We start from the raw sequence: 25,882 nt of genomic DNA on the forward strand, positions 1-25,882 counted from the left end.
TAATATATTTATTTATTTACTCTTTTTTTACACTCTTGTCTACAATTCACTATTTAATTTAATTTTACAGGAGTATTTAGCTGGGCATAATTTACAACTTATTCAGATAATTTCAATGATAAGATCTTGAATAGTATATAATTTTTTGTTCCTGTAAATCACAAGAAACATTAATTTTTGTTGATGTTAGAGTGGAATAAGACCTTTCATTAAAAACAAATTAAGATATATTATTTAAAAATACATTATTTCAAGAACTGTTTTTTTTTTTGTAAAAACCACTTGGTTTAAACCATCCAACCCTGATTTTAAGTCAATTAGCATGTTTGTAATTTTTTTTTATTTATGTGAATATTACTGCATGTGCATTTATAGCTATTATACATATATATATATATATATTACTTTGTACAACTTGACATGTTATACACCCTGGAGCCTTGACTCCATTAGAGATCCAGAAAAAAAAAAAATAATTAATACATTTTTAATAATTTTAATGTTAGCAAACAATATACCTAAACAAAACCTAGCATAAAAAAAAAATTGTATCTGTATAAAATGATTGAACTCAAAAACTGCAGATGATTTTGACTTTAAATTTAAGTTACACAAGTGGTGGATAATAACCCCAGAATTATTTAGTCTTTATTTTATTGTGATATTTCAAAATGTTTCAGATATGGTTGTACATAATATTGTATGTATATACCAACATCTAATAGCAAGTATCATTATGTTTAATCATAATAAAAATTGTAAATAGATAAATCAATATTAATAACTAAAAAAAACAAATGGACAATAAGTTGTAATTTTGATAAACAAATTCCCTGCAATAACTTGCATCATCATGTATTTTTAAAATTGTTTTTTTATTATTTTTTATTTTTTTTTTAAAAAATAAGTTATCAACGTGGCAATAGATAGGTGTGTGATCATGTTTACATAGCATGTTTTAGAGTGTGATTTCATTAAACTGTTTGAGCTTGCTCCTCAACGTGAAATGAAAATTGTAGTTTAAGAGGGTGATAAAGGCCTTCATTTAGAGCTGTTTTAGTGGTCAATGCGACGGCAAGTAGAGGTCAAACCAGTTAATGCAGATGAATGAGATTTTTACACTTCATTGAGGAAATGTACAATGAATGATCCCAGTTTTCAGAATGCGGTTAATGTTGTTATTAATAAGCAAAATTAATTAGTAAAAAGGTTTATATTAGCACAAATTTGACAACTTGCAGAAAATAAAGTAATCGGAATAACAAAAAAGTAAAAACTGAACGATTTACATGTAACATTCTTTTGTAGTAGGTATATGATTTTTGGAAATAATTTTCTTCATACAATTGCAAAATACTTGCACACGCGTAAGTCACTGCACATTCATGTTTGAGCCGAAAATTTGCCACTTCTCTGTTTGGAGATAGGACACTTTTATTCCATCCCCTCAGTAAGACCCGAGCGCTGTAGATAATCCTTGCCATTAGAGTGATCAGGTTCCGGCTGTTATCTGCGCCTTGTTGACGAATGTGTGGAAGGGGTGTAGAGGAAGGTCTGGTTTTCGATAACACACGTCTTGTCAGGTTACTCTGCATTTCTCTTGTCATTGCATTCATGTCCACCTCATTTACATTATTCTTATTCCTTTACACATATATATTTTATAGTACCGTATATTTACAAATATTTAACTGGATTGTGGATATACAATTAATAATTTTTAGTTCTTATAGGTTACTTGGCAATCATCTTATTTTCAACCAAATAATAATAGTTGTATAAAAATTAAATGAACTAAATATATCGTGGGATATTACTTTGCAAGGCTGGGGGATAAGTTTTATAGATTTTGCAATTCCAACACTTATAAGCACAGCACAAAATACGAATAATTACACAAAACTGTAAAGCTGATTTGTAAACAAAATACATAAGTTACAATAGTTTACCTCGCGGTTACATACAAATTAATAATATGCATAAAAATATTACAAGTTTTCAAAGCTATTATGTTGTTTCATTACGTACCATATAAAAGTATCTCTTGTTTGTATCCCATTTAACACTAAAATGTATTTTATATATAATGTATCACATATATAAAACATGTATATTTCATGAATAGTAGTTACTGAAGTAAAAAGTTCTTTCTTTATTACAAAATAAAATACACAATATAAACTATTCATAACATAATTTCTTCTTGCTTTTAGCATTCTCAGATGTAGTTTCTGCAATTGGCATACTTTCTTCAGTGTTTGTTCTTTACTTTAACCTTAAATCAAGGTAAAAAAAACACATGTTTTTATTAGTAACACTGCCTGAAGCTATACACTGAAAATGACCCATGAATACTTTAAATAATTTGTGTACATACTTATTTTTCTCTCTCCAATTTGCTAGATTTTTACCTCTATTCCGTTTTATTCGCACAGACAAATGCAATTTACCACGAGCATTACCTTTTAAAAAACGTGTGTTTGTTTTCGCCATTTATAAATGAACATCCATTCATATATCCCGAGCTAACACAGCGACAGCAAGGAAAACTAAATCCGACTGCCTCGCAGTGCCAACCCACCCCTATCGGTCCTTATCGTGGGACTGAGAAGTGTCGCCTATCGCGAGGGACTCAGAGCAATATCGGTCTAACGCACAATATCAGGCGCACATGTTACGCTTCAAGCAGCTGGAATTTCTAGTAGCTATTTATCCCACTCTTAAGGGAAAGCTTTAATGCAACTTTAATTTCAATATACATGTAAATAAATGATACCGTTAAATTATTCTATCTAAATAATCTGTGTGAATAATTTTGCCCAGTTGACCGAAGTCACAGGACAGGTAGTTAAAAAATACTTCCGTGAAATTATTTTATTTCATATAACCAATAAGATCTTGTGTTTAAATTGCTGATTATTGCCAGTGGTGTTCTTGGCTAAGGAATGACTACTTAGTACTTTGTATTTTGTTGTGAATCTTTTATTGCAACATAACTAATTAGGGCATGTTTATAGTTTGGCACGTTCTGTAATCCGGCATTCTATAGCTCGTAACGTTCTGTAATATGGCAATCTATAGCTCGGCATGTTCAGTAATCCGGCATTCTATAGTTCAATACGTTCAGTAATCCAGCATTCTATAGTTCAGCACGTTCTGTTACTGGCGCCAGTCAAGCCAGTAGAGTTCAGATTTGTTTAGGTAGATTTGGATAGTTTTTGACTCTAACTTTCAGGTCACGTTACTGCGCTGCCTGGCGTTTTTAGTTTGCTCAGAGTTTTTCATTTACTGTCTGTCATTTCAGTACAGTGTTTCCTGTTTTCTGGTGGGATATATTTCAAATTTCATTATGATTTTTTGAAGAAAATATGTAAATAACAGATGTATTGTGATTTCAGAGACTTTTTGAAACAGTAACACTTATGTGTTTCATTCTCAACTTTTAGTATGACGCTGTTTTTGATTCTTCCATCCTTTGTTTTTTACCCATATTTGTGTATTTGTTTTTTTAATGCCCTACACTGTATGCAATATGGCAGAATATCAACAGTATTCAAAACTTCTAAGAGAAAGTACTATTTACAATCAGTAAGTAGCGGATCCAGGGGTGGCGGGGGGAGGGGGTCTCAGGGGGGGAGCCCTCCCCTAAGGCATATGGATCCTCCCATGACAAGCCTAAAATTAAACTTGAAATCCTACTTTCTTAGTACTACACTACCTACAGTACAATTTTCATCACTTATCCTTACTTAATCCATTTTAAATAAGTATAGTATGTTTTTTTTAAATTTTTTAATTTCCATGAGAAAACCCTCAGCTGTGTTAAGCCCCTCCCGAACCAAAAATCCTGACTCCACCACTGTTTGCAATAGCTCCCATACACTGCCCTAATGTCACGACTGCTGGTAGGTGACAGTCGTTATTGGTCCCATCAATGTGTTGATGTAAAGAAAATACCTGTATTAAAGGGCCCACCTAGTCAGGGGTGTATCCAGTGGCGTAGCAAGCGGGTGGCAGGGATGGGCCCCGCCAGGGGCGCCGGAGCAGGGGAGCAGGGGGGGGAGCCGCCGTGACGGTTTTGTGATATTGAACCCTCCCCCCTCTTTTTTAATCCAAGAGGGGGTGCTATTTTCAATTCTGGCCAGGGGAGCCAGTCACCTTAGCTACGCCACTGGGTGTATCTGTGTTAGTCGAGGCGGGATGATGAGTGAGACGCTCGCTGGTTCTTCTAGCGCGGTGTCTCCTCTAAGCGCAAGGCTGTGGACTGGTGAGCTGTCTTTTTATCATGTAAGTATATGGAAAATATGAGATTTGAGTGGTAACCATAACATATGGCAGAGAAATGAAGTTAAAGGTGTCTTGGAAGTCCCTTTTGAGTGCTTTCAAGAATCTCTACTGGGAGTTTCAATGCTACAAAAATATTCTGTAAAAAAAAAACAGGTGTTTTCCAATTTCACACGCCCAAAAATACAGTTAAATAATGTAATATGGAAACAACTACATACTATTTCAACCTCGGTGTATTCTTAAATATGCCTTTCGTAAACAGACATCACTTGGTTATCTTGAACAGTTTTAAATCATTCTTATTTTTCGGAAGTTCTGCTCTTGTGTGTAAATCAAAACTTTACTAGAATCACAGAAACATAATCTTTTAATACATTAAATTAATACATGTAATTTATTTATCATGAAGTTTTTACCAAAATATAGGTACGTATTGCAAAATAGATTGAAAAAAATAAATAAATTTTACTCTAATCTTGCAACTGTTATTAATAACTCAATTTTACATTAAAATGTTGGTACATTTATCAAACCCATAAACACTTGCACATTTATTTTTATTCTGAGTAATTACACCCTAGAAGTGCTTATTAAAATTATTATATTGTAAACGTATGTCATGTATTAGGGCAAATCATACTATTTTTAAAATATAATGAAACATTTAAGTATTGTTGAATAGTTGTCCATCTTTATATTAAAAAAAATAAAAAAATAACACCAAAATCTCCTGTTTAAAAAATTTAATTGGTCTAAAAATAAAACCATTGAATCTTTTCCCTGTAAATGGAGTCTCCTGACTCTTGTTAATGAACTAGAATAGTATGCTGGTAGAGAACTAGCTTTTTTTCTTTTTCTTTTTTTTTCTTTCTTTCTTTCTGCTTTGATAGGTTGTAGCAATTCCCGTTCGCCCTTAGCTTCACTTCACAAAAGGTAGCGGCCAGTTTGCTGACCCCCTCACCTCACTGTGGGGACCTGTTAGCCCTCGCCAACATCAGGGAAGCTTCAAATTTTTTCTGGTAAATCCTTCACACAATCCAAATTCGAAACACTTTATAGACTGTTACTACACGACATCATGACAGGCCTTTACTGAAGTGCATAATGAAGAGAACCGTGAAAAAATAATAGTTTTTAAGTCAATACGAAAGAGGGTGTGCTTAAGTAGAAGATACCAATGATGCAATGCCACTGTATAGCAGTTTCAAATTCATAACAGCTAATTTTATGTTTGTGTTGTCTGAAAATGAATTTTATTTATTTTTTTAATTTCCCTGGGTTACTTACATGCTAAGTAATATCCATTTTCAAGCACTCCAGCACAATACCATGGCCTTTTAAATGAATGGGTAAAGAGGAGGCTAATCTCAAATGTAGAGTTCCCGTCTCCAAAAGCACTGTTTGCTACACACTTTTTCTGCTGTATAGGAATTGCACTTGTAGGCACATTGTGAAAAATTTTCTCAGTTGTTAGAGGATGCATAGTTTTCTATGTTGAAACTATACATAAGTGTACTGTATTCAATACTGTGGTCACCCCTCCCCCCTTCTAAGGTTTGAATAGTTGCATGGAATGGTCTCAGCTGCAAACTATTATTGTGCATTAACAATTAAAGTTGTATCACTAGGCATTCTTCTCTATATGTATAACTGACTTATTGTCGACATGAGTTATAGCTATAAAAATAACTTTTAGTTTCTTCAAGTGTAAAAATCTTACCTCTCAGTGTATACGGCATTTGGTAGAAATAATTCCGTGAATGGAACGGAAGTCGCATGGAACAGGAATGTGTAACCATGGTGCTGCCATCTGTGGTGGATGGCATGAACCAGAGTTCATAGAGACAAAGGTAAACTTCATAGTATTAACTGTTCAATGTTTTTTTTAACAAGATGGGCAGTGTTTTAATAAAATTCCTTGTTGAAAATCAGGTTCAAAGCCGGTGTTCAGTATTTTTTCAAGTCTTTTTTGCTTTTATCGGAGCCATTTCATTATATAATTTAACCTATTGCTCTGCAAATAGAATGATTCGATGGTTGACTTAGTTGCTCCGGCAGCAAATTCTAGCTGTGGTTGCGTCAAGAAATTTAGTCAAAAACACAATTTGCGTATATTTATCATGCTCACATTATTTTAAAGACTTCTAAGTAAAATTTTCTCATTATAACGTATTATAAGTGTGTTTGCAACATGAGAACACATGAATTCGCTCACTACCGAGATTAGATGTGTGTATATATATATATATGTATATATATGTATATATATATGTGTGTATATATATATATATCACTGGCAAGTACTGAAAGACCAACTCACATTTTTTATATAGTACTTTTTTATTTTAGGTTTTTCGGAACTGGCACAGTCAATGGTGTGCGTGCTTTGTACGTAGTCCTTCACTCCTCTGATTCACAGTTCCACCCCTCGTTCGTCTCTCGTGCCCGCAGTGTCAAATCAGGGATGAGGGAAGCGTGCAGACGGGAGGTCTTGTTTTCGTGGGGGAAGCGAGTGAAATTTAAAGGGGGAAGCAGTGGAATCAGGTCACGAATGTCATGGAAAAGTAACAAAACTGAAGGCCTGGTCATTAAAATTCATGAGATAAGTCCCGTAGTAAGCAGTAACAGTGCAGAGGATTTTTTTTATTCCACAACAAATTCTTTGGAGACCTGCATTTTGTTTCTCGATACATCACTTAAGTTTTTAGTTATTAACTTGTGAAATTTTGGCCACAGAACAACAAATCTAAGGTAGGTATAATGTTAGAATTTCAGAAAGTGCCCTTAAAAATTAGTTATGAGTAGAAAACAAAAAACAAAACAAAAAAAAACATGGCTTGTGAGACAGCCTTAAAAATCATCTTTTGAAAAAGTTCATGGCTGTTTTTCACTCATTTAAGTTGGCAGAAATCCAATAAATGTCTTATTGAAAAGTGTTACATTTGGTGTTGCTAGCCACTGAATTTTTTTTCTTAATGAACATTAGATTGTTTGATGTAAAAGTAACATATTTATATTTGTAACATTTGACCTTGTTACTTGACTGACGCATGCATGCGAGGCACGGGGTCTGCGGCAGTATTTGATGTTCCATCTGGCGGAGGGATGTCGAAAGTGGAATCGGAGCAGGGCTTGAAGAGAACGCTCATTCGGAGCTGTCTGTTGCAGATGTGAAGGGCGACATGAGCTGGTTTGACGCGACTGGCTTCGCGAACCTGGCGAAGTCGGCCCTGAAGGAGGCCCAGAAGACGATCGACAAGGCGTTGGACATTGACGAGGAGGAGGTTGGGGGCCGCGGCCGCCTCGATGCCGGAGGAGGGGGGGCCGCCGTCGCCGGCGACGAGGCAGAGGGCTTCTTCTCGTCGTGGGGGGTGAAGGCGGAGCGGAGACGGAGGCTGCCGCCCTCTTCGTCGTGCCCCGAGGTGGCGGCAGCATCTCGACAGGAGCAGCCGGCCAGCGCCAGCCTGTGGGGCTCCTTCACCGGCTCCTTCTTCGATAACCCGACAGCCACCGCAGGTGCGTGTTGCGCACCGAGGCTCGTCTGTGCCCGTTCACAGACACTATGTCACACTTGAAGTAAAGTACCTGTGGAATTAAATGTGTGGAATTGCGTGGAATTCAAAATACCAGTGTGTACAGGGGCGTGTGAAGTATTTCATTTGGGAAAAGGGGGGGGGCCCTTTTTTGCCTGCTGTTTGATTTCAAATTCTCTCCTTTTGTTGGTGTACATATAATGATAGATCATTTAAGATTGCTCTGTGAACGTTCCTGAGTGTGGAGAAACAATGTACAGATGTTAAAGGCTTCAAGTTTTTCTCACAAGTTGCATAGTCAGCATTGTGCAATAAAAACTCAACTATCTCACATATGATCTGCAGCTAGTGCGGCCTTAAAATTGCCATAATGCACTTTTTCAAAAATGACGATGGAGCAACTAGACCTAAATGATTTTCATTACAATTATTTTCTGACACTTTACAAATGGCAGTAAACCTTTAAAATATATACAACCCAAACATTTTAAGTTTCGATTTCACCCACCACGTTGTATTTTTAGTTTCATGCCAATTTCAGGATTTTTTTTGAAGAAATACTTTAAAAAATGTGACTACAGAAGTTAAGATGTCTGCATTGCCCACAGCCGTGGAAACACAGTAAATAAATGCCCGGTTGGTGACTATGACACAATTAGTCTGGCAAAATATATTGGTTATGAATATTTTCCTGACCACCTTTAAAAGAGCACATATATCTGGTGACATGATTTACTGAAATACATAATATGGATTGCATTTAGAGTGGTGAAACGACCTTTGAAATTTCCGTGAAACCGAAGTAATGTTACCAAAATGTTATGCATTTAGGGTAATATCTCATTTGAAATTCAATTCAGTGCATTGAAAGTAATTTACGGTATATTTGGACATATTTTTGTAATTATTAGATCTCGTGTTTCTTAACACTTTTAAAATGTATGTACTTGAATGAATATGAAATTGTAAATGGTTTTGTGGTCTTAAAAAAATTATAAATTTTTTTTTTGTAGGTGATGAAGGCTTTGGAACCGGTGGCACCGGTGATGCGAGTAGTGAAATCACTCAGCAACCGAAAAAAGCTTGCCTCTCCGGAACGCCTTCCTCGACCGGCGATGTTTCACCTTGGAAGAGAGGGAAAGTGTCGGGGGAATGCAGGGATGTCGCGACGGAGGCGGGTCTCTGCGACGACGCGAGCGAGCTGGGCGCGGAGGAGGGGTTCAGCCGGAGCCAGCTGGTGGTCGAGAGCGAGGACGGGGAGAGCGAGGCGCGCCCGCGGCTGTCCAGCTGCGAGGCCGAGGAAGACAGGTCGGCCACCGCGACAAGCCCGCACGCCGACCGCAGAGACTTAGCTGCGGTCCGGGGCGACGAGGGCCACGCCTCGTCCGAAGCGCCCAGGAGAAGGGATGCTGCCACGCCGAGCAGCTGCAGGTACAACAGGCTGTCCGTCATCTCGTCGGAGAGCGACAAGAAGTCCTCGGAGAGCGTGGAGGTGCTGGGCTCCGCGAGCAGCGACTGCGGCAGCGGCTTCACGACGTCTCCGGACTCGGACGTGCCGGCGAATAGCCCCGCCGGGCCCCGGCCGTCCGTGGTCGCGAGCTCCCCCGACTCCGTGGAGGTGATCACGGACACCCTGAGTTCCGTGGAGGTCCTGGAGGACGATGCCAGCGGCAGGACTTCCAGGATGACGTCTTCCCCGTACGTCTCGCCCGACGAACCCCCGCGTCCACCCGGCTTGCTGCCCGTCCAAGTGAAAGGCTGTGCACCGGACGAGTAAGGCACATTTTGTTATCGACGCTCGGCTTAACCCTTTAAGTTGTGTTGTCTCTTTTCCAATTAATTTTTTTATTACAATTTTTTCGATACAAGCATCGCAATTAACTTTCTTTTTTTTTTTTTGTTAATTTTTGCATCTGATTCAGTCTATACATTATCTGCTGTGTAAAAATGTCAGGCAATCATAGTTAGTCCTTTTCCCTGAATAATTGTTTCATGGTCAATCACTAGAAGTGAATTTTTATGTTTTTTTCCGCCACTTGTAAATGTATACAACTTTGCTTCTAAAGTCCTATTTTCAAAATGTTTCTTCATAAGCGTCTGGAATCTGCAAATAAACTAATACCGTAATAACTCAACTTGGCAGAGGAGGCTGAGCCATAATTCATGGGTTATTGCGTGCTGAGGTGGATGAGTGGTCAGATAACTGGCGATCCAATGTGGATTTCCTGTAGGGGTCACTTCAGGAGTGAGAAACATGGCGTTGTTGAGACCCAGTGTTGTTTTCTCAGTTCCATCTCATCGTTAACACACCTCATTTTCCTTATTGTTTTTTTTTTGTCTGTCTTTTTTTGCACTTTGTGTCACCTAGGAAATCTCATTTGTTAATTGGTACAAGACTCTCTTTTTTTTTGTTGTTTTAATAATTTCTTAGTTAATATTTCCACCTTTTTAGCATGTGTAAGTTATAGCTTTCTAAGTTTTTATACTATATTTCTCTCTGATATAAATCAAGTTGCCCCATCCCATCTGACAATCTAGAGGAAATACAGAAACTGATTACTTCACGTGAGCAGCTACAACTGTTCTGGTAAATACTCCAGTCCACAAATGTTTACTTTCACATTTTACCCTAAGCTAGGTCGTATGCTTTGTTCAGCCATAGAAAATACCAATACGGAAACTGCATTACAAACTATCAGTAGTATCAAGTCCAGAAACACTAATTTTTTGGGGTGCAAAATGCTTAAAAATATACTGTTAGTGTAACCTTTTATAGTATCAATTTAGGCAAAATTTGATGTGTGACAGAAAATTAACTGTTTTTTCTCAGTTCTGAACATTTAGTATATATCTCATGTTATGTGAACTAAACTAACGTATTGACACCAATTAATAGACGTTCTAGCCAATTACCCTGCCTTGCCTGCACTAAACCACCCTTGAGAGATGATTTTCAGAAACCACATTCTCAGTTGATATCTATGTAATAAAAGGACCATCACTGCTGAGTTTCAAGTCTGTGTGACACATACTAGAACGGGAAATTTTGACAAAATTTTAACGGAGATGAAGATTCTATGATTTTGTATTGCCATGGAAATTTTCTACTTAAAATGGGAATTTTAATCTCAAAGCCTTGCATTTTCCCTTGGGAGCTGATTTTCGTAAAATCCTTTCTTAGCAGATGTCTACGTAGCAAAAGGAATATATTTGCAAAATTTCAATACTATAGGTCTTAGTTCTGGAAAATGTGTGATGAGTCAGTCAGTGAGTGGCTTTTTACGACTTGATTTCAAAATATCTAGTTTTCTCTGCTATCTTTAAATTTAATATGAATATTATACATATAAAGTTTACAGATAAAATTCTCTAAATGATGGTGAAAACCATTTCAGAATCTATTGTGTACTTTAAAAGAGGTAAGCGGATCTACAGACGCGGAAAACAGTTTTGCTTTATACAATTTAAAAGATTTTTTTGTCACATGTTAGTAACTTTATACTGTCAATCTGGTTTTTATTTATCTAGTTACTTGTCCACAGTTTTATGGGTAAGTGTAATATGTGTTTTATAATCCTCAATAGAAATTTTTTTGTTGTTTTGTGCGTTTGAAAAATAAATCTAAAAATCTTAATACACCAATAAAGAAAACTCCTGTCTTGGAGCCTGGAAAGAATGTGACAAGCTTGTAGTGGCTACCAAACTCCTGGTAATTATTATGTTACAGCAAGAAACAACAATTTTTCTGGAACTTGAATGAATTATTTAATTAAATTTATAAACTGAATGTCTCTTTGGATGAAATAAATAATAAATAAAATTACTCAGGCTCGATGGTTGAGTGATTGGAACACTCGTCTACCGCTAAGACAATTCAAGTTCCATTCCTAGCTGAGTTGAACCCAGAAATTTAGCAAGTGGTAAACATGGTGGACTTAGCCATGGTCTCTTGTGTTTTCTCCGGATACTCCCGTTTCCCCCCACCAATTCATCTCGCCGCTGCTCCATACTCCATCTCACCTCGCCTCACCTCGGGCATTCTCCAAGCTGGCCGGAACGACACGTCTGTCCCTGGGGCAGGACAGTTGGCTCTTATGTGGGTCAGCCCCGTTCCATCCATGCAGACCCTGCCTCAACTGGGAAAACTACGTGTCGATTTTAATTTTGTTTTTTTACTCTGAATTAATTTTTTTTTTCCTTCTGCTGAATTTAAGATCAAAATCCGTCAGTTGCTAACATATTAAACTTTATACAATTACAAAATTAAAATATGTATAAAGCCAACTGTGCAAGCCTATGTATTAAAATTATTTTAAAGTAAGGTTGTCAGGCAGGGGCATAGCCAGGGGGGGGGGGGGTTTAGGGGTTCAAACCCCCCCCTTAGCACCAAATCTTTAATTAATATCTTATTCATCACTCAAACAAATTTCATATTAAATTTAATAAAAAAATTTTACCATTAAAATATTTAAATTTAAGTACCGAAAACTGCTAAAATAGCACTATTTTACAACCTAAAATCCAAATTTTCCCAGGGAAGGAAACCCGACCCCCCCACTTTAATACAAGGGGGGGGGGGAGCACATGCTTCTTAACACCCCCCCCCCCCCACACACAAATCCTGGCTACGCCACTCTTGTCAGGATTCGTATGAATATATTATGAATAATAGATATAGTTTTTTTTTTTTACATTTTACGTTTTTGGATTATGTTGCTGCAAGAGACGTGGTATTTTTTTTTACCAGGCACGATGCTACGAAAGCAACCAGCAGCTCCGCTGATGAGATATCCCCGGAGAGCGTGGAAGTGATCCCGGAGGAGGAGGAGGACGAGGAGGACGCGAGCGTGGCTGACGACAGCTACACCTCCGCCTCCGAGAGCACCGCCACGGTGACGGCGGCTGCCGTCCTGGAGCCCTCGCCGCTGCCCAGGTCCCCCCTCCTCAGGCCGCTGGCGGACCCGCCCAGCGCGGAGAGCTCCCTCTGCTCCAGCTCCCTGAGCTCCAGGACGGACGCCAGCCCCGCGCCCAGGTGCCCGCAGCACGGCTTGAGCGCCTCGGAGAGCGCTGTGTTGCCCTCCGAGATCCCGGAGGACCCCGCCAGGATGCACGGCCGGGCCGGCCTGCAGTTGCCGCTGGGCCAGGACGCCCCGAGGACACCCAGGGCCCTCAGGAAGTGCGAAACTAGCGAGGGCGCGTCCCGGAACCCCCGGGTGAGGTCGGCGACTGACAGCAGCGGGGAGGGCACCGTCCTCGGGAGCGGCTCCGACGACGAAGTCACCTCCATCGTCGGAGGGGACGCGAGGCAGTCGGGCTCCCTGTACGTGAGGACGATGCTGGCGGATGCGATGGGTGACGAAGACGCGAGGGACGCGAGGCAGGACCAACCGTCCGTCCCGGCAGGGGATCAGTCGCCCATATCCTCGGAAAGGTATGCTCGTCCGAAGTAAATTATTATACTGTTGACCTCCTTTTCCTTTATTCGTATTAAAGAATAAAATAATCTTGAAACAAAAGATAATATGACATTATAATAAAATAAAAGTTAAAAAAGATTCTTTTTAGTGTATGAATCCAAAATTTTTAGCATTACACATTTTTCATGAGGTTATCTAATGGAAAATAGGTTTTGTGCTTGTGGAGGTACATTAAAACATTTTTTTCTCAAGTGTCTCAAATTAGCATTTCCTGTCCTGATTTTACAACACCTGTTAATGGTACGTAAATATATGTTTGAATTAAATTGGTGTGAAAATTAGTGATTAGAATATAGTCTGGTTGTACCTATTAAAGTACATATTTGTTTATTGCTTGGCAAACTGTTTCAGAATCACACACTAATAGTAGTGAATGTGTTCCGTGTTATTATATTATTTTTTTTTTTTTTTGCGTTCCCCTCAGTCGATCCGACATGCTGAAGGTGGAGTCCGAGCAAACGAGCGAACACACGTCGGGCGACGAGCTGGAAACCACGACGTCGTCCGACATAGAAATAATCTCGAGGTGAGGGAGCAGTGTGCCCGTCCTTGTGAGCGTTGCTTCGTGAACCTGTTGTGTGGCCTCCCTTCCCCACCCTAGGGGTGACTCCCCATCTCTAGTGGTCTCTGGTGTTTGTTGGCGCAGCCCGAACGGGGACAGCAGCAGCACGCACTCTCGGCTCAGCCCGGCCAAGCTCGTGCCGGCCGTCGGCAAGGGCCGGGGCGTCGCCGCGGCCGAGCACTCGGACTCCCCCACCTCCGGCCTGCTGCTGAGGCTCGCGGGTCCCAAGGCCAAAGGTAACTCGGAACACCTTAAGGGCCCCGCAGCGGAACACCTTAAGGGCCCCGCCTACCCGGGCACACACACGGTGTGCGGAGCTCCAGGGAAAAACAACGCGATTTCAAAACCACTCGAGATATCCGAGTGGGGGTCTACTTACGAAAAGCATTTAAGAGTTCCCTGGGGGCCGAAAAGTACTTTTGATCTCGGATTAAAATTTTAAACTGTGGTTTTAGACGAGTTAAAATGGATAAAATGCGTGTTTTCAGAGAAATTCTTAGGCGTAAAACAACCAGTAGATATTCTAGAAAACACTTAAGGGACTCGCATTACATCTTTATCTTAATTTACCCGCAATATAATGTTACGGTCACCATTCAAATTTCACAGTTGTCCTGTGACGACGAGAAGATTGCGCGGCAGTCCGCATCTTTGCGTTTAGAGGCGACACCGCGCTAGAAATACCAGCGAGCGTCGCGCTTGTCATCCCGCCTCACTAACGCACATACACCCCTGACGAGGCGGGCCCCTTAAGGTCCCGGCTCTTGAGATGACATGGCTCGTAGACCTGTGCGAAGCTTCCGCTAAGCCAGTCAGTGGAAGCTCTTTATAATACTTACAGAAATGTCCCAGTTATACATTTTGATAGTACATATCAACTGTAAGTGTTGTAGAGTTTTTGGTTCAAGGTCAAAATCAAAAGAGTAACTCGTAAAGTTTTAGATAAGCACATGTGTCAGTACTGCTTTGTTAATTTCTCGCTTGCAGCGCCACTTATGCGAAATGGCAACTTCCTGAGCGAAAAACGTTTTGTTGTTCTGCAGTTTGCTATGGGTGAATCTTTAATTTCAGCCCTGCCTATTGAAATCTCTTTGTATGAGAGTGGTTGAACGTTGAATTCCCTGACCGTTGGATTGGTCGTAATGATCGAGTCACGAAACTTCCATTTCCAGCAGCGTTTTGTTTGCTTTATTTTGTGTTTTGTAGCTTCACCTCAGTTTATCGTTGCATGTTAACTACGATTAGTTGGTGACTTTCTGCTTAAATCACGTGGAAATTATCTCTAAAAAAAAAGTTTTAGATTTGTAAATTAAAATTTGGTACATTTTTGAGAGTTGTAGAAACTTTCGTTATTACTTTTGTTCATGTTAATTTTGGTTATATTTATATTTAGTGAAAAATCATCCTTGTTAAAAAAAAAATCGTGCAGGAATTTTTTTTATTGAAAGGTCCTGAAAAAGTCACCAGGTTTGTGTGGTTTGTGTGGATAAGACCTGAGGCTATTTGTTCTGGGACACAGAAGTAGCGTGATTCTTGGGTAGCTGGTTAGTTGTGTTATTTTTAATTTCAGGTCATCAGAGGGAGTTGTCTGAAACGTCTAGTGGTGGTTCAGAAGAAGAGCATTCTGTCGAAGTGAAGAAGTTGATGAGAGTGAGTGAGCTACGTTATGTTATAAGCAGTGATACTCTGCCTTGCTAGGGTCACCTTACACATACACACACATGCATGCACGCACGCACACACGTGTTTGTGTGTGTGTTTGTGAGTGTTTTTTGTAGTATATTTTCCAGAGCGAGACAATATGTGAAAAGTTTCTCCAGGAAAGAATCTACAGTAGTGAACAAAGGGGAGATATTATTACTCCTCCTTTACCTTGTACTCGTCTTCCACCATGTCTTGATATAAACTACCCCCTTTTATCGCATAATCGTCGCACGTGCGTAATCGTCGCACCCATATTTTAGGCCGTCAAAAAAACTTCTCGCGTAAACTCGCATGATGTTTTTGGTTCCGCTAGTAGATGCAGAGCGCTTTGTGTAGGTATCTTTTCCATATAAAACGATGTATTTTAAAGTATAAATCAAATATTTATTCGGTCGTTACCACTTACTTAATTAATCAAAGGAAAAATACGAAGTTGTCTGACGTGTAAATTTTCTTATAAAGACGTTTTTAAACGTTATTTCCTTTATCTGATCGTCTGCGTCAGCGCTGTGTAGGTATTTTTACCGTATACAACAATGTATTTTAAAGTAGAGATCTAAAATTTAATTTTGGTCATTACCACTTATTTATTTAATTAACGGAAATACAAAGTTGTATGACGTGTAAATTTCTTTTAAAGACTTTTTAAACGTTATTTCCTTTTTCTGATTGTCTGCGTTGACGCGGTGTACCGCTTATAAAAATGTAGCCAGCGCATCATTCATGTTTGGTTATGTTGCTTCCCGTATAGATTGCGCGCACGTAGTCGAATATCGATATCTCGCCGATAGGATGTGTAAAGCCTATTAGCTTAGGAGCATTGGGATGGGAGGCCAGAACCTGGCATGGACTGGGGTTTACGTGAATGGAGCAGATTAGGTATGCAAGGTAAATGGTATCAGGTACACAGACATTTTATTCAAACATCAAATCATAACATTAGGTTACTGATGAGGTTAAGTGTATACAATTTAGGCAAGGCTAAATACAAACAATTAATTAAGACTAAACGGGCTTGTTAACAACAAGCTTCGAAGGTAAGCCGGCTACACCGTAAGTGATCCCATCATACAACGCGCAGTTGACGCGAAGCAAAAGCATTGCCAAGTATGCAGTTAAATTCAGACATTTTACGTTTTACAAACTACTGCAAGGTGCAGTTACAATTAAAGAAAGACGTTACATTATTTACGTTTTACCAAACTACAGCGAAGTGCAGTTACAATTAAACAATTAAAGAAGTTACATTAATTACGTTGTACAAAACTACTGCGAAGTGCAGTTACAATTGAAGAAAGACGTTACATTATTTACGTTTTTCAAAACTACTGCAAAGTGCAGTTACAATGACAGAAAGACGTTACATTATTAAGAAATAATCAAATACGTGCGACGACGTCTCAGGGGGAGACAGTTACCAATAAAAACCAAGTTGACAGTGAAGTTACGTTAATGCATTAATCCAAACTAAACAAGTTTCAAGGTGGCGGCCGAAAAGGAATTTAGACAAACCAATTCAAGAATAAATGACTCTACATTAAGGTAAGGCCTCACACACAACTCAAACCAACTTACATTTTCCCCTGAGGTCGCACACCCACGTAGTTCAAACTGAACCTAACGGACTACATGCTAGTAGATTACAACAGATCAGCTACTGCTGACAACCGAGCCTGACTAAAACCAGAAGAAAGAAAGAGAAAAGAGGCTCCTGACATGGTTGCAGCTCAATTTATACCATCGCGCCGCAGCGCGCGAATGCGCCAATCAAGGGGGGGGGGGGGGGTGAACGAGTAGACATAGAACAACCACTAGGAGGGGGGAAAAGGAGGGAGAAGGAAGAGGGGAGCGGAGTGCCGGAGGCCGATGCGGCGCGCGCAGTTCAAACCGCTACAGATGCAACGCGCACTCTCTGTCAGGTGCCTAGTTAACTACATTTGATAGCCCGCAAACTTTCATGGCAAGTGTGTACTACGACGCGTTAGTTCACGTCAGATTACAGTGGCTTGCGTTCGCGTTAGAGTTTTGGTTTTTCTATTTAAAGTTGAAGAAAGGTTTTTGTTTAATGAATTATTAATATATATTGTTTGGCGTGCTCTTGTGTACTCCACCTTTTTTTAAATAAACGGACTTTCCATGAACGGGTTTTGTTTTTATGAATAACTTTACCTAACAAAATTTTTTTTTTGCATAATCGTCGCACCCCTACTTTTCAAACTTGATTTTAGAATAAAATGGTCGACGATTATGCAAGAAAACACAGTACTTATAGTCTGTGGCAGCAAGATAATTAGAAGGTCAACTGTCATTTCTTGTTGTTGCTGTTATCCTTAAACAAATTTCATTAAGATTAAGATAAATAAAATTAAACTAAGGAACATTAAAATAACACTAATGTAATAACACTATTGTAATGTAAGTAATAGTACTCATGTAGTAACATATAAATATGGACTTTGCACCAAGTGCAAGATGTAAGAAGCAGTAGTTACTGCCCTGTCGTTGTTGAAATTTAGGATTTGTACTAAATGCTTTGTTGTTGTACTGTTTTCAGAGAATTGCAGAAATGACAGAAATAATTGAAGTGCGGGAATCAAGGCTTATTGAACTGAGCAGGATCAATGTGGAACTTCAGGAATCAAACAGTAATATTAAAAGGTAGAATTTGTAATTTTTTTTTCATTATTTGTGCCTTAAGTAGATATTTAATTATTTCTTAATGCAATCGTAAAAGCTGGTCCTCGCTCGCCCGTCACAAGGTGTGGAGCTCTAAAGAAAGGGGTTGGTCGGTCGGCAGGCAGCTGGAGGCGGCCGGCGATCGCCAGGACGCCCAGCAGGTGCGAGAGGACCACACCCAGCGGCTGTCCGCGCTGGAGCGCCGGTGCCAGCAGGCGGCGCGGGAGTCCGAGGAGCTCCGGGCGCTGTGCGGGGAGAAGGACGACCTGATCCGCCAGCTCACGGCCGAGGGGGAGAAGCTGTCCAGGAAGGAGCTGGGCTACTGCAACCGCATCAAGGAGCTCAAGGCCAGGGAGGCGGAGGCCGACGGCACCGCCAGGAGCCTCAAGTGAGCTCTCGCGCCTTCCCTTCTCCCTTCTCCGCAACGACTCATATTCCACCATACCTATAGTGTTTAAACTATTTGATATTCGAAGAAAAAAAAAAATTAAAAGAAATATATCGGAGAAAATGTAGTAAACACAAAAATTCAACCCTCTATAAAGTTCCATTACCTCACCCATATACTTCTTACTTTAGTATGTAGTAAAAATTACAGTATGCATTGATTTGAGAAACTTCCTTGTGTAACAGAAAATAAGTCGCACGTGCGACGTGTGAAACTTGAATGATAACGAAGCTTCGTTCAACGCGGATAGTTCGTATCATTTCGATGTGTTATCGAACGTTCAAAAAAACTTGGAATTCGATTGTACCATGGAAGCTTCGCACATGCCTAGTGACGACGCTCGCGTGCGCAGGGCGCAGCTCGGGAGCCTGGGCCAGGAGGCGGAGCGGCTGAAGCTGGCGCTGGCGGCCAAGGAGGGCGCGGAGCGACGGCACACGGAGGCGGTGGACCGGCTGGCCGCGGCCAACCGCCGGCAGGAGAAGGAGCTGGCTCGCCTTCGCTCCCAGCTGGAGGACGCCCAGGCCCGCGGCGCGAAGCTGGCCGAGGCGGCGGAGACGGCGCGCAGGTCAGTATTCACACCCCCTTCCCCTTCCACCCGTCCCCCTTCCCCCCGTCCCCCTAACCCCGTCCCCCACCCCCCTTCCCCCGTCCCCCGTCCCCCGTCTAGGGAATCACTCGGATCAGAACATAGTGAACCAATACTTGATTCTCAATCAATAAGTGATCAATTTATCCACAACATACTCAATGAACTGGAATTAATTAACGGACAATTGGACGTAGTTATGCAAAAAAGGAACCATACCCACGTGAAACCTATTCTGAGTATTTTGATGTTAAAGTTAGTTATAAATTGTAATTCTCCTATTGATAATATGATGTGGGTATAATTTTAATGGTCTAGTATAAATACTGATATAATAATAGCAACGACGGTGCAAATTGCACAAATTGAACAGCGTTACTACAAGGGTTAGGTGTACTTAATACTGCAAGATATTTTGACAGTTTCTACCCATCTAAACAAACAAAACATGAGGGAAGAAAATTATCAAACGATACAGCTTTCACCCTGTGGAGTTGATAATTTCATACTTGTATCTTGTATCTGTATTGGCCTGAAGGTTTTCTTTTTTTTCCACCCTTACTGCAAAGAAAATAATTATCGATTCTGCCTTAGGTAGACTTGAATGCAAATGAGCTATTTTTTTTATTTAAAAAAAAAAAGTAATATCTTTGGCAGTACATATTTTTCACTATAAGCTATATATCAGTCTTTTTGCTTTTTAAATAGGTATCTGGTTGCTTGAAAATTGTCAAAAAATTAAGCATCTTTTATATGGCTAACAAGGGCGTCGCCAGCCGATGGCCTGAGGGGTGGGGGGGGGGGAAAGGGGCAAGTTGTGGGAAAAGTATGTATTTTTTTTTGCATTTGGCTACATTTTTTGAATCTCTAGGGATCTGGGGGGGGGGGGGAAGTCTACCCCCCCACCCTTGGCGACGCCCTTGATGGCTAAGTGGAAGAGATATCTAATTGTGAGTTATGTATATCGTACTCTTGCTTTAGTTCTGTTTCTCTGCCTGTCTTAATGTAGCTCTCTGTGCTGTTTGAATGTTTAAGGGAGCTGGAGGAGAGCAAGGAAACCGTCTCCCGGAGGGAGAAGGAACTCCAGGAGGCCCGGCTGAGCGCAGAGCTGTCCGTGCGGCAGGAGATGTTGGCCGCGCTGGAGGATGCGCGGAGCACGGCGCAGAGCGAGCGCGACGAGCTGGATCTGGAAGTGAAGAGACTTCGAGTGGCTCTGAGCCAGGCAGCTGAGGAACACAAAAGGTTTGTCTTTTTTTCCCTACAGGCTTGCTTATTAATCTCATTTGTAGGCTACTAATACTAAGTATTCCTTAACTAAACTAAAAATTAAACTTTTGTGGAAATCAAGCTAAATATAAAATTCTTTATCAAGTTTAACCTGTGAATGAAAATGTTTTCAGAACTGTTGAAGGTAATTTTTTTCTTTTGAAATATGAAACTAACAAATACATATGCTAATTAATGTAACTTAAATATAGAATCCTAGTTAGGCCTACTAGGCCAAACTGCCCCAAATTTGGGTAGAAAACATATTATACCAAATTGCAAAGTTTTTAGCGTTATTTCCAATGCAAATTTTTCAAATTAGGAAATGTAAAAATTAGGGATGGGCCGTTCAAATCCTTGAATCCTATAATCCCACTGAATGTCCAGTATTTGTAAGATTCTGGATTTGAGGAAAAAGATTCGGGATTCGAGAGAGAATATTCTAAGAAACATTTTGGAGAAAAAATAGTGAATTAAAAAATTTAACAATGGCAAAAGTTTACTAGGCCTATTTATGTTTACTTTTTTGTACTTATTTTTATACCATTCCTCATAACATTATTATAATATATATATGTATTAAGTAAGTTATATATGTAACATATACTCATCTGGAAAACTTAGTTCATGAAACTAATATAATTTTATAGGTTGCCATATTTAGGGACCCAAAAATATGGCGAAGAACGAAATTTGTGGAAAATGACAAAATTCTGCTGTTTTTAAAGTGTTTCCCAAAATTTCTGTTTTTTCTTCTTTTTTTTTCTTTTTGGAAAAACAAAGTTTGGTGCGGAACACAGCTATTTTAGGCGAGTTAATTGACACCATTTTTGAAAATTTCACACGGAAGGTCATAGATCTTTAACACAAGAAACAAATTTGGTTTTTTAAATAGAGAAAAACGTGGTTTCCCGCTAAACGTCCAAACGGAATTGAAAAATAATACTGTATTGATCTATCTTCTCATTTGTTTACTCTTAATGTTAGAAACCTAATAGGTTATACCAAGAAATAATTTTTAATGGTATGTGAAGACATAATTTCAATGTGTTTAACCTATGTTTAGCTTGTCCCCATGTTTTAATTTACTTAGTTATTATAACATCTATAAATGTACACATTGTGTAGTTTCTGCCCTGTTTATGCAAAAATATAGAGTAAGCATATTGCTTCATTTAGTACTTACCACATGTTTTAATTATTCAACAGTAAGGTTTTTTTTTGGTTCAATTTAAGAAAGTTATGGAGATGATCTTATGTATTTTTAGAGATAATATCTGAAATCCAATACGGTTTTAATTTTATTTAAAAAAAAAGTATTTCTGAATAAAAACCTTGTTTTAGTAAGGTAACTTTTTAAAAAAAATATTTTGAAGTTATTCAATTTTATGAGTAGAAAGCAAACATTATAATCAGGAAATTCAGAATTTGTGAAACTTTATAAACAGGATGTATATACATTCTCATTATATGAAAAATGTTGGGACTTAAAAAATATGATGTTATAAGTGGGAAAACATTGTAACAAGGTTCTACTGTACTATGATTTGTAGTTTTCTACTGCTCATGCATACATACATAACTGGAAATTGCTTTGGTGTGCTGCTAATAGTTTTTATTATTTATTATTTTTTTGGATATACGTACTTAATGCCTTGTAAAAAGATATTCTCATTTTTCTCAAGATATTTTTTATTTGCCTAAATTAAGTATTGACTCAGCAAAAATAAAGTTATTGTGTGTTGCTAGATTCTGCTGCACTACAGGCTGTAGGTTCTGTGCTACTGTAGCCACCTAGTGAGACATAAAGATGCTGGGTGACGTGTTTTCGATGGAATTATGGTACAGTGGGGCACTTGGATGTCATATTGAACATATAGACATATTGAACATATCGACATGCCATGTATCGCCCTAGAACTGATAATTGTGAGAGAAAAAAAGTAGAACAGACATATCACTATTCAAGATTGTACTTACTGTATGTGTGAGTAAATATGTTTGAAATGGAAATTTCAATTTAAATATTCTTTTTTTTTTGTTTGAATGGAATATAATTATTCCCAAATAAAAAAAAAATATATATATGTATTTATTTGGGCTTAACATCCAATCAACATCCAGATCATTATAGCAACATATGTATTACCTGAACAACACATCTCAAGGAAACTAGGAAAGGGACTGGAATTTGCCCGGAGTGGTTTCGAGAAACCACGAAACTCGACACACCGGAACGGCCGAAGTGGGATTCGAACCCCAGTTTCTCGAGAGCAGCGAGAGCCTGCCGGGTAGCTCGCGACATTGTGTGGTATATCTGGCCCCAGGATTGGTTATATAAGATTCCAGTGTCTTGCTAATGTGTCGCCTTGCCCGGCGGGCCGCCGAGAGAGGCGTGACGCGGCGGTGGTGGTTGCAGCCAGGAGAGCTGCCTGCGCCGGCAGTGCGCGGAGGCCCTGCAGCGGCTGGAGCGGGCCGAGGCTCGCAGCGAGGAGCTGGCCCAGGCCGTGTCGGCGGCCACGAGGCCCCTGGTGCGGCAGCTCGAGTCCCTCCGGGCGTCCTCCGGCGCGCAGCTGGCCTCCTGGGAGCAGCAGGAGCGGGTCCTCGCCGACACCGTGGGTGAGCTCAGTGAGGGATCTCTGATCTGGCGTGCAGTGTTTCAGCTGCTAGCCTGCTATTCTGTAATTCCTCACCAATAAGTCGCTCGCGTACAAATTTTTTTTTTTTGTTACGTTATGGCCCTTTGCCGTGGCCATGTTTCCTGTTTTTTTATATATACAGGTAACATTTTTACATTTCAAATATCTTGGGGTACATTTCCCTAATGATTTTTTTTATTCTAAAGAAAATTAAGAAGAATATGAATCACGGATGCAGCGAGATGAAGAAACAATTTTTAAACAGTACTGCTCATTACACTTATTAAAATTTGTTTTAGGTACCATTTTACTATTAATTTTTTTCTTTATTTTTCCTGTCAAAACTGTGTTGAAGCTTGATAATCGGAAAAAAATTGTCTTTAAAAAAAAAACCCAATTCACAGTACTGAAGTGTGTGAATAATTTGCAATTTAATTGTAATTACCGTAGTTTGATACTGCGAACTAAGCATTCATGAAAACATGTCATAACTTTATACATAGTAAATCAACTATATCGGTGAACATGTTTTGACGTTGTAAAATTCTATACATGTATACATTCTTTTATTTTAATGAATGCATTAATTATTTCTTCACATTTTTAACATTGATAAATGCTTAAATATCACGTTCACTGAGGTAACAACATAAATATTATTCTGTTTAAACGTTCGCTTTGTTTTAGCAGAATCACCAACATAAGAGAACTCCATGAACACGACTTAAAACTTATTTCAAAAAGTTAAATAATAAGTCCATTTCCAACTAATTTCGCCCGAGTTAATATACTTTTAGTTTCTTCATAACGTAACACAATTTCTTTGTCATTTTATTTTACCAGCCCTTATAGATACTGGTATTTTTATTACAATTTTGGCTTGGTAACGTTGGCTACGCTTAAATACTGGCAGTCCCACAAAGCAAGCAGTCCTTTGTCACGTACACACGTTACGTTGCTGCTTCAAAACAATGCCGAAGTTAAAGCCTACTGCCGAGTCCCGAGCAACAGAATTTAAATGTGAGGGTTTATAATTCCTCACCAATAAGTCTCTTGCGTTCAAAAATTTTTTTTTGTTACGTTATGGCTCTTCACCTTGGCTGTGTTTCCTGGTTTTTTTTATAGCAGGTAACATTTTTACATTTCAAATATCATGGGTGCATTTCCATAATGATTCGTTTTTTCCAAAGAAAATCTCACAAAATGTTTGGCTGAAAGAAATAAAATGTGCATCCTACTGCTTTCTATCGGGAAAAACAGAAACCACGTATATCAGTAGCACTCCACATTGTGGAGAAAACCTCATATGTTCGGTATGAGATACAAGGTTTTCATTCTAAGCCATCAATATATAGTATTTATTTTCTGTTTTCAACATCGGTGTCAGTGGTTGCTGTTTTTTTTAAAGAGTGTGCTTTCAAATAATTTTGATATATTTTTTCCACATGTTTATCAATTCAGATGAACTGCAAACGAAGCTGAACTCTGTGTCGGAGCAAGAACGTGCGTGGCGGGAGCAGTGTGCATCCATGAGCGCCCGTGTGTCTGGCTTGGAGTCGCGGTTGTCGTCTGCTGTGAAGGAGGCAGCCCAGTACAAACTGGAAATAGAACGGCTTCAAGTAGAAATGAATCAGCTGAAGAGTTCGAGAGATAAGTAAGGAATAGATATGATTGCAGTCCATCCTGGCTATCCTTTGTTTGGATGTTTTCTAATTGCCTACAAAGTTAATTTTTCTCTCTTCTCCCCCCCCCCCCCCCCCCCCTCTCCCACCAAACTCGTTAATTTTTTTGTACTTAAGGCATTTTGTGGACCCACTCATGTTGGCAAAATGCTCGAGAAAATACAGTATTCTACTTACTTTAGATCCTTACTAAAATGACAATTTTTGATTATAAAATGGGTGCAAAGTATATGTGATAAATAAAATAGGGACAAGAATTGTGTTCATTCATAACAATAGTGTATTATTCAACAAATTTGAAGAAGAAGAACATTTAAAATACTTATTTCACCTTAATAATTTCATTTGACTGTCACATGGTGCACTAATACAAAAAAATAATTAGTAATAAGCATGTCTAGAATAGAACTAGTACTTGTAGGAATCATGATACATATATGTTATTACTAATTTTTATGTTTTTTAAAATATGCCAATGTTGTTAATGTGAAACATTTTACTAATAACAATAAGAGATGCAAGGTCAAACAACATAATTTTAATTTTTTTCCAAACCATTTAGTTCCTATATTAGGTAAATAGTTCATTCTAAATAAGATACATTTAATGAATTAAGGAAAAAAATGTAATTTGAGTTACATTTTGTCAAATTGCTGATTATTTTCATGGTTTTGGTTTTATTTCAGTGCTAAATGAAATAGGTATTAACTTGCATTTTGTTGCTAGTTATTTTGATATGCTTTGGTGTTATTTCTGTTTCATTGCAATTCACCATCTAATCTTGTTCTTAGTTATAGAGTTATTTGAAATATTTTTTTTGAGCTTTCGTGTTTCTTACTTGAATTTAACCATGCCTGCCGGCTGCTGCAACAAATAGCTAAATACCAATCAGGAGTCGGATACTTTCAATGATCGTGACAGCCATTTCCCCTTCCACACCCCTCCCCCCCTCCTCCCTCATACATTTTCCATATTTCACTTGCTGCTCAAGGTCAAAGAATTTCGAAGCTGCAGATAAAAAC

At 39.1% G+C, this 25,882-nt stretch overlaps 1 protein-coding gene across 3 annotated transcripts in view; it reads left to right on the top strand.

The window, feature by feature from the left end:
• The window catches only part of LOC134538368 (TATA element modulatory factor-like), a 44,861-nt gene that overhangs the window by 3,122 nt on the left and 15,857 nt on the right, over window positions 1-25,882 (top strand). For all 3 annotated transcript variants that reach the window (XR_010076127.1, XM_063379635.1, XM_063379636.1), the window contains exons 2-13: window positions 7,456-7,803; window positions 8,834-9,593; window positions 12,568-13,251; window positions 13,722-13,823; window positions 13,944-14,095; window positions 15,430-15,509; window positions 18,118-18,221; window positions 18,361-18,627; window positions 19,040-19,252; window positions 20,309-20,515; window positions 22,959-23,158; window positions 24,640-24,832. Coding sequence is in view for 2 of the 3 variants with exons in the window: in XM_063379635.1 (XP_063235705.1) it covers window positions 7,470-7,803; window positions 8,834-9,593; window positions 12,568-13,251; window positions 13,722-13,823; window positions 13,944-14,095; window positions 15,430-15,509; window positions 18,118-18,221; window positions 18,361-18,627; window positions 19,040-19,252; window positions 20,309-20,515; window positions 22,959-23,158; window positions 24,640-24,832 (3,296 nt within the window). In the remaining variant the exon portion in view is untranslated. The remainder of the gene's footprint in view (window positions 1-7,455; window positions 7,804-8,833; window positions 9,594-12,567; window positions 13,252-13,721; window positions 13,824-13,943; window positions 14,096-15,429; window positions 15,510-18,117; window positions 18,222-18,360; window positions 18,628-19,039; window positions 19,253-20,308; window positions 20,516-22,958; window positions 23,159-24,639; window positions 24,833-25,882) is intronic.

This window comes from Bacillus rossius, chromosome 13, assembly GCF_032445375.1.
Source record: "Bacillus rossius redtenbacheri isolate Brsri chromosome 13, Brsri_v3, whole genome shotgun sequence".
NCBI classification, from domain to species: domain Eukaryota; kingdom Metazoa; phylum Arthropoda; class Insecta; order Phasmatodea; family Bacillidae; genus Bacillus; species Bacillus rossius.